This window comes from Ctenopharyngodon idella, chromosome 9 (assembly GCF_019924925.1).
Source record: "Ctenopharyngodon idella isolate HZGC_01 chromosome 9, HZGC01, whole genome shotgun sequence".
Classification (NCBI taxonomy): Eukaryota; Metazoa; Chordata; class Actinopteri; order Cypriniformes; family Xenocyprididae; genus Ctenopharyngodon; species Ctenopharyngodon idella.
The window spans coordinates 23800954-23813976 of NC_067228.1; the positions used below are offsets into that span (position 1 = coordinate 23800954).

The following is a 13023-nucleotide window of genomic DNA, read 5'->3' on the forward strand; positions in this document are numbered from 1 at the left end:
AGGACTGGAGAAGGCCAATATTCCTGGCCCTCTCAGCCACCAATTGGGCCAGAGAGATCTGACCCACGTTGCTGTGTGGGAGGTTGCCATAGCAACTGTTTATAACAAGATGGCAATTGCTGTCAATGATATTTCTAAGGACACCCTGCTAGAACCCCCCAAACCCAGCTCAGGAAGTGTACATGTACGCATTTTAACCAGAGAGGATTTGAATTTACACCCTGTTAACAAGCAGGATAAGACTCTCCAACAGAGCGGATTAATGCGGCGAGTGCGTGAGAGCGACAGAGACTCGCGCCGTCTGGCTTCCGCACGGAAACATGTCAACGCCATCCGTTACCACAGCGACTCCATCTCCTGTTCTCGCCGCGGTTTGAACTGTGCCAAACCGGTGGAAGGCATTTACCCTTTTATTTTGCCTATTTTTTTATTTAAATATGTATTTATTCCGTTATCACGAGGCACCACAAAACAACACATGTTGGTAATCTAGGCTGTAAATTATGTGTGGTGGAAAATCCCTTTTCTGCATTTTTTCACCCAAATAGCTGTGTGAAGAACGTAAGCGATCTTCCAGTGGCGTAAATTGCGAGTTCTCTGAGGGTTGCTCAAGAGCTCTGTATCTGTGAGGAGCAGATCTAAATGGCTTTGCCTTTTCAAATCACTCCGCTTGGACACTTCAGTGGTTTTGGATTAGACTTCAACTTCCCTAATGCAAAACCATTTAAATACTAGCACATGCCGACGCAGACTATTTACACCGTCACTGGCAGCTGAAGAAATTCCAAGCGTTTTTTCAAAGAAAATTTCCTCTCTGGAAATGAATGCCTTTTTGACAGTAATTGTGAGATCCAAGTACAGGAGTACACAGACAGAATGCTCCCTAGACAGCAGTAACTGGGTGCAAAAACAAAGCAATTAGCTGTAGGCTCCAGTTGGCGAAGCGTTGCTAGTTGCACCGTGACTTGCATGATGCAGAATGGAGCAGAGAGGAGTGCTGTGATCATGGCAGTAATGTCCAATCAGCCTACACAGATAAGAATCTCCTGGTTTTAAGAGGCAGATACTTAAATGATCCCATAAAATCAAAACTGGAGTGTATTTGAGGGCATCCACATGGAGCCCAAATTACCAAAGCATATAACAGAAAGCTTATGATACGCATGTAAAAAAAACATTTTGGTTAGCCTGCTATTTCATAGTTATTTCATAGACATACCCAACACAAGTTCATACATGCATTTATAGCAGTATTATATAAAACATCACTGAAAATAAAACTGGTGTAGAAGCATTTTTTACTCAGTATTTGCTAGTAAATTTCAAAATGACAAAGAAACTATGTATAAATAATACATTAATTATTCAATACATTTTGAAGTAGAAAATCTGAAATAGTATTTTCTTGTAAAACTTACTCCAAAAATCTTTTTTTTTTTTTTTTTTTTTTTTTTTTTACAGTGTAGTGATGTAAGCTACTGCTAACTACTGAGTGCAACAGAAATAAAAGAGTGCTAATATAAAGGAAAACCAGAAATGCTTTGATTATATAGAGCAAAATATTGCTATAAATGCAATAAGTCTTAGATTAAGTATTACAAACTGGACTCTATACAGGTGACTGAATCTTACACAATTGTAAATTGTACAATCTTCCCGATTGTACAATTTATGGGGAGCCAATGAAGAGATACCAACACAGGTGTTATATGTTTCCTTTTCCTTGTATTAGTTTAAAGTCTTGCTGCAGCATTTTGCACATACTGAAGGCATGCAACCAAGGATTCACTTATGCCTAAATATAAGGCATTACAATAGTCCAATTGAAATAAAAGCATACATAACAGTCTTCAAATCTTTGGTTGAAAGAATATGTTTCAGTTTAGAAAAGATTCTTAACTGAAAAAATCTGACAAATGTCATTAATTCAGGCCGAAACTACACGATGTGGCCAAAACATCAATTTATATTATTCTTGAGCCAACGCAGCAAAGATTTAAAATGTGGAAATACATCAAACTGGTAATCAAATTATTTAGCAGGGTCTTTTTTAAAATTAATTGGCTGAGGTTACACTGACTGTTTCCAGCACATTGTGTCCTTAATTAATTGAGGAAGTCATCACTTTTAAAATGTACAAGGAAGATTGTGAGCTTATCTTAGTAATTTTGTGAAGAGCAAAGAACAGAAACACCTCTCAAAACACAAAAACAGGAAAATGGAGGGATTACCAGTCTAACAATCAGGGAGAGAGAGGTGAAGAAAAGTGTGAACTAAGTGATTGAGTGAATGAATCAGCCGAGAACAAACTAGATGAGATCAGGCTTGATTTCTGAATACAGGTCAATTTGTTCCTGTTTCTTTGCATTTGAATGAAGTGAATGAAGCAACTTGCTTCTGTGACTCTTTTGCAATCAACTCACAAATTCCCTCACAAATAACATCAGCCTTGATGAAAGTGTGAGACGTGATGAAAGCTTGCTCGGTTTAGATGCAGAAAGTCATGCACTCCAAAATAAGATGTCACATTCATACAGCTATTTCTTCTTTTGCGTTAAAGACCATTTCCAATCACTGTCAACTCACTCAAATCTAAATCAGCGTGTTGTTGGCCAAATGCTGTTACTTGGGTTTTTCTCAACCCCGGCCATGACCCTCGGGATGCTTTGGGTGAACCTGTATCATAAGACCCCTGGCAGCTAGCCTGACCACAGGAAGTAAAAAGCACAACAGCCTTCAGCCACTCTGGGAATGTGGGCCAACCTCAAGAGACAAAGGGAATATTGTATTCCTGAAAGGCCTAATAGAGAGGGAAATGAAACTATGCCAGAAATCTCCCTCTCTCTCTTTCCCAAGCTCTAATTCCTTCTTGCTTTCTGGCCATTCCTCTGCTCCCTGCACAATATGTTTGGGTCAAGAGTGGGTATGGCAGGGAACCTCAGCCAGAAGGGAAACAGCTGCTCCGGTGTTTGCAAGCACCATTAGACTGATACGAGGACAGGAAATGGAATTTATACCGGCCAGATGCAACTGTGCTTTATTAGGGCTGAGCCAGGCATCTTAATACTCTGCCTGTGACCTTCATGGAGAATAAATTTTCAGGGCTGTGGTATCAGTGATACTGTCGTCAGCACCGGTTTACACTCCTGTGAGTCTTACAGTGCAGGCATCGGCTTGCTATCGGGCCAACGGCGTGACCGTGCGTCCTCCATATCTCCAGGACTTCTAGGGTCTAATTCCAGAGGAAAGGAAGGAGAAATGTGCATCAGGAAAGAGAAACAATGGTTAATGTTTAGACAAAACATGTCCCACAAATTTATCTTCCATTCTTTTTGAAAATAAGGCAACATTTTAACTTGATATTCATTAGAGATATTTACTGGAATATTCTTAAAACAAATGTGTGATTTCTTTAGATTTTTTCTCTTTATTTTATCAAAAGTATGACAATATCACTGACTACCTGGCGACAGACCATAACTATTAATATACATACTTTTTTCTTTGACAGAATATTGAATATTTATTTATAATTAAAAACACTATGAGATATTTGTAAATAATAATAATCAGGAAATATTAATCTCAAAATATTAATTATATAATTTCCCTTATATTATTAAAGGGTTAGTTCACCCAAAAATGAAAAATCTGTCATTAATTACTCACCCTCATGTCGTTCCACACCCGTAAGACCTTCATTCATCTTAATGAAGCTTCGAAGCTTTACGAATCTTTTGTTTCGAATCAGTGGTTCGGAGCGTGTATCAAACTGCCAAAGTCACGTGATTTCAGTAAATGAGGCTTCGTTACGTCATAAGTGTTTCGAAATTTCAATAGTTCACGTGACTTCAGCAGTTTGATAGGCGCTCCGTACCACTGATTCGAAACAAAAGATTCGTAAAGCTTCGAAGCTTCATGAAGCAGTGTTTTGAAATCGCCCATCACTAGATATTGTTGAATAAAGTCGTTATTTTGTTTTTTCGTGCACAAAAAGTATTCTCATAACATTAAGGTTGAACCACTGTAGTCACATGAACTGTTTTTAATATGTCTTTAGTAGTTTTCTGGGCATTGAAAGTGTTGTCTTGTCTTGCTGGCAATGTAGACCTCACTGAGCCATCGGATTTTATCAAAAATATCTTAATTTGTGTTCCAAAGACGAACGAAGGTCTTACGGGTGTGGAACAACATGAGGGTGATTACTTAAAAAAATATTATATTATATAATAAATATTAAGATATTTTATCTTGAAAATCCTTTTCATATTTTACCTTTTCATGAGTTCAACAATGTAACTCACTGACTGTTGAGTGAGTTATATATATATATATATATATATACACACACACACACACACACACACACACACACAATTTTAGGAAATTGTTTTCATATTTTCTGTCATATACATAATATGCCAACCCTATCACACAAATTGTAAAGAGAATTTTGTTTTAGGATTTTTAGATAAATCCCTTACTTTATGTAGGTCCGATTATCAGCTAGCAACACCAGAATCCAAAATAGCACCTGCATACAATATATGTGTGATATTTAAAATATGATTATTTTGTCAAAACCATATGCCATTAACACCATACAATTTTCTATCTGACTGTGGTGACAGTTCAACAGATGGGGCTGAAAATCTGTCTGAGAGCTTGTAGTCTCAATTCATTCGTTCACTGAAGTGAATAGATTTATAAATATTTTACATTATTTTTGTATCTGACACAGGGATAAGCACAAAACAAATCACCTATTCTGTGAGAAAATGGAAGAAACAGGAGGTTGCACCCAAAGATAAGTGAATACCTCTGAATAGGTTGAACTGATTCAAAATAATTCCTTTTGCACGTAGTCTGTATTTTGTCATTTTTTGTAGGCTGTTTTGTTGCCGAACTCAAGAATCAGTGTCGAGTCAATGTGACTTGGGCTTTTGAAAGCATTTCTATTTACTGAAATCTCACAAAAGACAAATGTAAGGTTTTAAGCACCAGTAACTACAGTACAAAAGCACCGCTGGCGACACTGAACATTCAGCTCAGAGCCGTGGAAAAGTTAAAATGAGTGTTTTTATGCTGCCGTTAAGCTGTAAAGCTCGAACAGAGGGACGAGAGGAAACAACTCCAGACTGTCTGTCACAACTGTCATAAATCAGATTCCCAGCATGCATTCAAACACAGACAAAAAGAAGAAAACATTCATACGCTTGCTCCCAATATAAAGTACATTTCCACAGGCACATTTTAACAGTTCTCCACAAAATTTCCACTGTTTGATAAGATAAAATCTTCAAACCAAAGAACTGCTTGGGTTGCAAATACTTCAAACCAGAGTCTGTCTGATATTGAATTAGAAGGAGAGACAGATTGTGAGAGGGAGGACGAAGAGAACTTAATAAAAACAAAGCTTCAGTCTAATAACGTTTTTAACATTAGGCATAAGCCTTTTTTTTTTTTTTTTTTTTTTGCTTTATCAAATTAAATTAGTAACAAATTAATGACTCGTGTTAAAGAAATGATCCGTAAGCCTCTGAACGTGTGGCACGAATGACAGCACAATAATTTGATCGCAGTGTGTCAGAGTCACTCAGCATATCTATGGGAGACGCTTCTTCATCACCAAAACAAGCACCTCGGACTCTCTCTCTCTCTCTCTCTCTCCTGTCAGCCGTGACAGCGCGTGCAGCCACACTAAATGGAAATGTATAATTACGGCGGCCTCAAATGCTAATTAAAACTTCGCCTAATAATAATTTTCAATAATTACACATCCCAAATGGATTCTGGGAGAAACGAACGTCTTGTCAATTATGGTGGCGTACTTTCTGTCTCTGAGAGAAATGAGCCATCCACACACAAGAATAACGAAAACTCATCGCAAATCACATACAAACCTTGAACGAATAACTAGATGGGAAATTATTTCTCATAAAATTTTTTTTTTAAAAAGACAGAGGCATAAAGACAGAGGAATTACAAATATATCATCATCAGCTAATATCATTAGATTGTAAATCATCAACACGAGCAAAGAAAGCACACAAATTACTGAGAGCGAAATACAACGTGACAGCCAATCAGAAGAGTTCCCTCTGTTTGCGCTTTCTCGTGCTCGCATCGCACTGCAGCTAAAAAGCATACGAATTCAAGAACACATACTTCGTATTTTCATGAACTCCATGTCCGTGTCGTGATGTCATTTGATATCCAAATCGAAACTTGCACAATTGCTTTCTTCTTGTCCATATTTGATGATTAATTTGCATGTCCTCATCAGGACATCCACATCAACAAATGTGTGAGCATATGAGGGGACGTAGCAGAAATTGACGCATTTCCGTTGTAATTAACGTTGTATAGATATATTTAGTTAGCACTGCTGCATTGGGCAGTCTACCAGAGGAGCTGCTGTAATGTTGTAAAAAAATAAAAAATAAAAAAATAAATAATGCCATTTTGATAACTCTTTTTGTGTTCTACAGAATGTTTATTTCATTTTATTTCAGATTTTTGCCACAGCATTTTAGACATAACGTTTTTAACCAACAACTCAAAAACAATACAAATAATTTTTCAGTTGTATATTTGCACTTGGCTCTAAAATCTTAAAGGGTTAGTTCACCCAAAAATGAAAATTCTGTCATTAATTACTCACCCTCATGTCGTTCCACACCCGTAAGACCTTCGTTCATCTTAGAAACACAAATTAAGATATTTTTAATGAAATTCAAGAGGTATATGACTCCTCCATAGACAGCAATATAATCAACAACTTTCAAGGTCCAGAAAAGTACTAAAGACATCGTTAAAACAGTCGATGTGACTGCAGTGGTTCAACCTTAATTTTATGAAGAGACGAGAATACTTTTTGTGCGCAAAAACAAAAATAACGACTTATTCAACAATCTCTTCTCGTCCATCATTATTCAGGTGACGCAGTAAGCACAGTGAAGACTTCCGTGTTTACGTCTGAATGCCGGCTCAGTATTGGCCAAAGCTGATCACGTGAGCAGCACGACACATGTGTGTGATGCTGACGCAGGAGCCGGACAATAATGAGTCGGCATTCTGACGTAGAAGCTGGAAGTGTTGGATGTAAACAATGTATGATAATGACAGGGAAGAGAAGATATTGTTGAATAAAGTCTTTTTTTTTTTTTTGCTCACAAAAAGTATTCTTGTCGCTTTATAAAATTAAGGTTGAACCACTGCAGTCACGTCGACGGTTTTAACGATGTCTTTAGTACCTTTCTGGACCTTGAAAATGGTGATTATATTGCTGTCTATGGACAAGTCATATACCTCTTGGATTTCATCAAAAATATCTTAATTTGTGTTCCGAAGATGAACGAAGGTCTTAAGGGTGTGGAACGACATCAGGGTGAGTAATTAAAGGTGCAATATGTAATATTTTCTGTCCGCTAGAGGTCGCTAGAGGCCTATTCAAACAAAGGCGTAGCTTGATGACGCCAAGTTTGAGTGCGAAATCTTGGGACATGTGGTCTTCACCTCAACAGCCGGTGGAAAAGAATTGGGATAGGACTCGGGAAGAAATCATGTTCATGTATGCGATTATTAACATTACTGTAGTATGAAGCAGAGCAGGACTGAGTGTTGTGGGAGCTGAACGAGGCCGCTGGAGCGATTGCGCAACACACGCCGCAAGCAGCGGATCTTTTATTATGCCACAGTCACCGGCGCCGCTTCCGCTTTTCCGGTCATGAGTATGAGGTAACGCAGCTCTGTTTATCATATTAGATACATTTGAGTGTGTTGAAAATTATGTTATAACGTTACTCTGTGCGTTCGCTTGGCAGCTGCTGTGAGACACTTGTTTGAGACACACTGCAGTAAGCTAGATCGATTTTAGAATATCATATTAATATTGGATGGCTTGTGTTGATAAATGGCATGCAATTAATTTTTGATTATGCTATGTTAGCTACTTCACAAAATAGTGTGTTTCTCTGAGGCATGGTAAAGCATGGTACTCGCAAAAAATCAAGAAAATTTGATTTAAGCAATAAGACTAAACGTGTTGAGCTATATAACAATAATTAGTTTTGTCTATAAATATATCAAAATAGTTGCTCCCTTGCCTATTAAAACATGTAAATATTAAAGCGTCTTTGGTGTTTCGATGGTTTCTACAAAATAAAACCGGAAACTGAGGGTAACGTGGGTATGACGCAATTGACAGGCGACTCCTCACACATCCCGGAGCCTTTGTTAAAATTGCAATTTTCTCACGATTTACAAATAGTTGCAAACATTTGGGATATTGTAAGTACTCAAGTGAACAAAATATACAACACTGGCCTAGTAGTTTTTTGGATATTTTACTGCAAAAGTCTTACATATTGCACCTTTAATGACAGAATTTTCATTTTTGGGTGAACTAACTCTTTAAGGTGAATGTGTCCATAACCAATAGTAAACAAGACTTTTAAAAAGTCAAGGTGACCAATTTTTTTTTTCAAACACTTTCGTCTATCCATTTTAATGTGCAAGTCATGTATGTTGGTTTTCTCGATGAAATGAAAATACTGTAATGCTTTCAGTACTGCTTGGATGTTTTAGTGACCTGGAGCTGTCAATTTATTGCTCAGCCAATGGTGTGAACCTGGGATGGAAAAGGGGGTGTGTTTGTGAAACCTGCTTGAAAACAATCATGTATTATAAAGTAATTTGATGCTGCTAGTGGACTGAAATGACTCCATTCAGCAAATGCTGTTACATACCCTAATGTCTCTTTCTCTCTCAGCATTCCTCTTCTGCACAGAGCTCTAATTAATCCCGAGCAGATAATGTGGTGTGCGGCCTTTGTAATTATCACATAAAACTCTTCATTCTCCAATAGCCCGAATTTCATCTCAAATTTAAAAATTGGACCATAATCACAGATGCATATCACCTCTTCAACTTAATTGATAATTACTGCTGTGTTAATTTGCAGCCATCTATTATCACATATGCAGGTAGAGTTTTTATCAGGGGGCTGGGAGATAGAATTGAATCGTACTGGAGGATTATTCGCCTAGTTCAGTGATTCTCCTCCTTAGATATGCAGCTAGAGGGAAGTTTCAAAGTTTTAAAATGACAAATATAGTGACAGTTTCAAATGCATATTTATTGAAAATGTGTTATATAAAAGAACATTTTGTACATATTATTAATGTATACAGTGATACTAGGTGCACAGATCATTCTGTTTTGTAAAAAGTTACATAGGAAGTTCACATGATTATCTCATACTACAATCAATAATACTTTTATTTGTCATGTTGCCTGAACTCTGAATACAGAGAGAGTTTTTGTACCAAAATACATGTGAAATCATTAAACATGACTGAAATACTATCAAAAGTTAAGAATCTTAAAACAAACCCTATTTTAGTGGGGTAAAATGGCAGGCGGCCCATTCATAGGTGTGGATTCAGGTGGGAACGCTGTAAGCCCAGGAAGATGTGCGGTTCTCATCCTTCCTCTGTGTCAGAGGTTTTTAGACTCTCCTTTCCTTTTCCTGAAAAACAACCTCTTTTCTTCATCTTCCTCTGTTTGTTTATATGACTTCACATTCAGGACAGTTAGCATGAGTGCTACGTTGTACTGTTTTTTTTTTTTGTTTTTTTTTTAATATTCCAGACTTACTAAGATTCTCAGTATGAAATACTTGTACTTTGTTATGTATGACCAAATCTATGTGTAAAAAAGTAAATATTCTAAGCTGTTGTTCATAGTGACACGTTTTGCATCTCATACAGTGGCTTAATATCCTTCCATAATAGAAAAGCTAAATTCAAAAAGAGTATATGGAGTGCTCTAAAATAACGCCCTTTCATCCTTAAACATGCAAGCAGACACACATTAGTACACATATACCACAGTTTCAAATTGCCATTGCAAAGATTGTACAATAATGTGCCAATAAAAGTGGTGCTGGAATGTGTTTATAACTGGATCTAGCCAATCATCCGAAGGCCAACATTCATCCTACAGACACACAAACATATGGAGGGACCGTCTGAGTGGGACTGAGTTACATATGGATCACTGTCCCTGCAAATGTTGCATCAGGACTCTAAGATGTAGCTTTGGCTATTACGACGGGATATTACAAAACAAAATTGTTAGTAAAAAACTTGTAAACACCTGTCCATAATAGTGGGCACACTGGTGCTTGCTCTAGAAACATCGTACACATGGTAAAAAAAAACCAAATTGTGAGGTTAAACAGCCGCCGTCATCGGACTCTTCTGTCTCGGGTCCGAGTGTCGTGCTTCTCCGTACGCGTAGCGATCTGGGCTGCTGTTGCGGTAGCCTCCGCGGTTCATGGTGTCAAAGCGAGGGCCTCGGAGGGGTATGGTGGGAGAAGGGGGCACATCCTGGCGAAGGGGGCCTCTCTGCTGTGGAGGAGGGTGATAGAACCCTGAGTCATTCTGCCGAGGGTCTACCGGGTGAGGGTAGTTATCCCTGGGAGGGTAGCTTAGGTGGTAGCCTGACTGTGGGTTCGGGTAGTGCGTGGGGTCCCTGTGTCCAGCCCATGGCTGCACTGGATACTCAATAGGTTCGACTGGTGCTCTTCTGCAAGACAGGAATGTTAAAGGAAATACAGTTAGGATCTGGAAGGAGATGGTCAAACTGAAAAAATACATTTATCAATCTGTTTCAAAACCAAGCGAGATGCTTACTTAGAAAACATTTTAGCTATATTGGATTATTGGGTTATATAATCAAAAATACAGTACAAACAGTAATATTGTGAAATATTATTACAATCTAAAAACAATTCTATTTCAATTTAATTTCAAATATATCTATTTTTTTCTTGTAAATGGCAAAGTTGAATTTTCAGCATCATCAGTGTGGATATTCATCATAGCGTGGAATTTCTCACTGAAACCACTGTCGACTCATGCTTCTGCTCATAACTGCTGGTCTAGGATCAATTTTTCTTCGTAATAATAGCATATTGGCGATTTGGTAAACGATCCAGTGCTTATCTGTGTTAGCGCTCTGGAAAGCATCAAAGGTTTCTATTTACAACATGTTTTTGCAGCGTTGAGCAATGTACAGTAGTCAATCACCAACATATCTGTTGATTTCTTGAACTTAATGGCCAATCAGAGGTGTTTAAATTAGAATCCACTCACAAGTGACATTCTATAAATTCATTGAGCGATTATTATTGTCATGTATGTGTGATTTTTTTTTCTCTTTTCCCACAAAAAAAATAATTTTGTGTCTTATTTGATTGGGTGGACCAGCCGTCAAACTGAGACGGCTAATGCCCCCTTGGCCCTTTTATAGCCTTACCACTGCTACCTACTGTATGTAGACAGTAGACTGCCAGTCAGTTCACTAGGAGCTTCAGGAGTCGGATCTGCAGGTTGTACACTAAAATGCTGCAGGAATAAGAAGCCTGAGGACGAACAGATAGTACAGTAACCCCTAATCCGACCAGTGGCATTTTGTGGAGAGTGAGAAGGGGCGGAGGGAGGGAGAGAGTGGGTGAGTCCCGATATCATGATCCTGTGTTACATGTGCTGAGGCAAGCGTGACATACCAAGGACGTGCAACATAAACATTTTAACACGTCTCTAGCACATACAACGTCTCGGACAGGGACCGACATGCGGTCAGGGTCCCTGGAGACAGTAGACAGACGGCCATCTCTGGTTTCCTCACACTGGCTGATTAAGGTATAAACTCCACTGTAAGGCGAGACACTGCGCATTAATTCAGCGTGGATCACCTTTCATAGCACAATTCGCATTTTTCCGGCTCTTGCGCTGCTGCGCCCTGAATGCAGAGTTCCAGAGGCTTTAGCTGGCAGTTACATTACACCTCGGCTGAAAGACAGCCAGATTCAGGCCAATGAGAACGAGAGCGAAAACAAAACCAGGCAGAGGGCAGTACAATCGCCCGCTCATGCTGAACTGCTGAATCAGCTGTCTTTCTTCCTACTTCACTTTTTTGCAGGACTCTTTGATAATTAGAAAGTTGAAAAGAACAGCATTTATTTGTAACATTATAAATGTCTTTACTGTCACCTTTGATCAACTTATTTAATCTAACTTTTGAATGGTAGTGTATATATTTTAGTTTTATATATAATAATATATGTAATGATCAGTACGATCGTCTGCTTTCACTATACTGCCGAATCAGCTGTCTTCCTTCCCCTCCTTCCCATTCCCGTCATACCTCAGGCTAGTATCAATGACAGCTTCGGCATGCCAGAAGTCTTAAGGGGCCTGGATCGTTGTGTTTGACTTTCCAGACCATCCCCATTAACTTATTTATGTGTACGACATGTCTGTGAACAAGCTTCCCATCTGATGGCTCTCTGCAGTATCAATTAGCTACTTTTAGTGCAAGACGGCCTGTGTATGTGTTTTACACATATTGCGTTACTCCAGCTGAATGTGGAAAACATCATTCTGAATGCCCTTGACGGAAAGCACACTCTTTCACTGTGGTCTCGCTTCCCACTAAGGGAGGGTTCCTAAAGACCTGGAGGGCAAGAAAACAGGCATTCCAAAAAATCATCAGCATCATCTTAATCTCTCCAAAGCTGTGACCACCCATCCAGCGGGACAACTGGGCGTCTGGATGCACGCACTCCCTCCTGACCCTCTCAGTCAGACTTTCTCATATCATTGGCTGTGACGTCACAGCCTCAACAGTCTCAGATAAGCAGTGTGTGTATGTGTGTGTTTGCAAATTGGGGGCCAGTGAAGGCCAAAATCATCATTACTGCTGGAGATTATCAGCTTTACCACATGCGGTGGTTGCCTGCACCTGGTTCTGCCAGCTTATCCAAGACCTCACCTCAAGCCCAGAACATTAACAATTAATCTTTCATGTTCTCAAACCTATAGTCCTCCAACAAGCTAATACAAAACGCAAAGAGCTTATACTTCTGTTCTGGTTTAATCTTTTCTTGATGTTGAGTCTTACAGTTTTGATGAGTCTATAGGGACAGAAGGACACAAGAGACCTGGTGGGGTG

At 38.8% G+C, this 13023-nt stretch overlaps 1 protein-coding gene and 1 long non-coding RNA gene across 11 annotated transcripts in view; one reads left to right on the top strand and one right to left on the bottom strand.

The window, feature by feature from the left end:
* The window catches only part of pard3bb (par-3 family cell polarity regulator beta b), a 400101-nt gene that overhangs the window by 29230 nt on the left and 357848 nt on the right, over nucleotides 1-13023 (bottom strand). For 6 of the 10 annotated variants that reach the window (XM_051906924.1, XM_051906925.1, XM_051906926.1 and 3 more), the window contains one exon: nucleotides 9119-10593. The exons of 2 other annotated variants lie outside the window; for them this stretch is intronic. In XM_051906924.1, coding sequence (XP_051762884.1) covers nucleotides 10239-10593 — 355 coding nt within the window. In that variant the 3' untranslated portion in view covers nucleotides 9119-10238. Of the gene's footprint in view, nucleotides 1-2875; nucleotides 3233-9118; nucleotides 10594-13023 lie in introns of those variants that run through there. 2 more of the 10 variants (XM_051906932.1, XM_051906927.1) reach the window with 2 other exon arrangements.
* Nucleotides 1-13023, top strand: part of LOC127519307 (uncharacterized) — a 56822-nt gene that overhangs the window by 5731 nt on the left and 38068 nt on the right. The window lies entirely within an intron of this gene.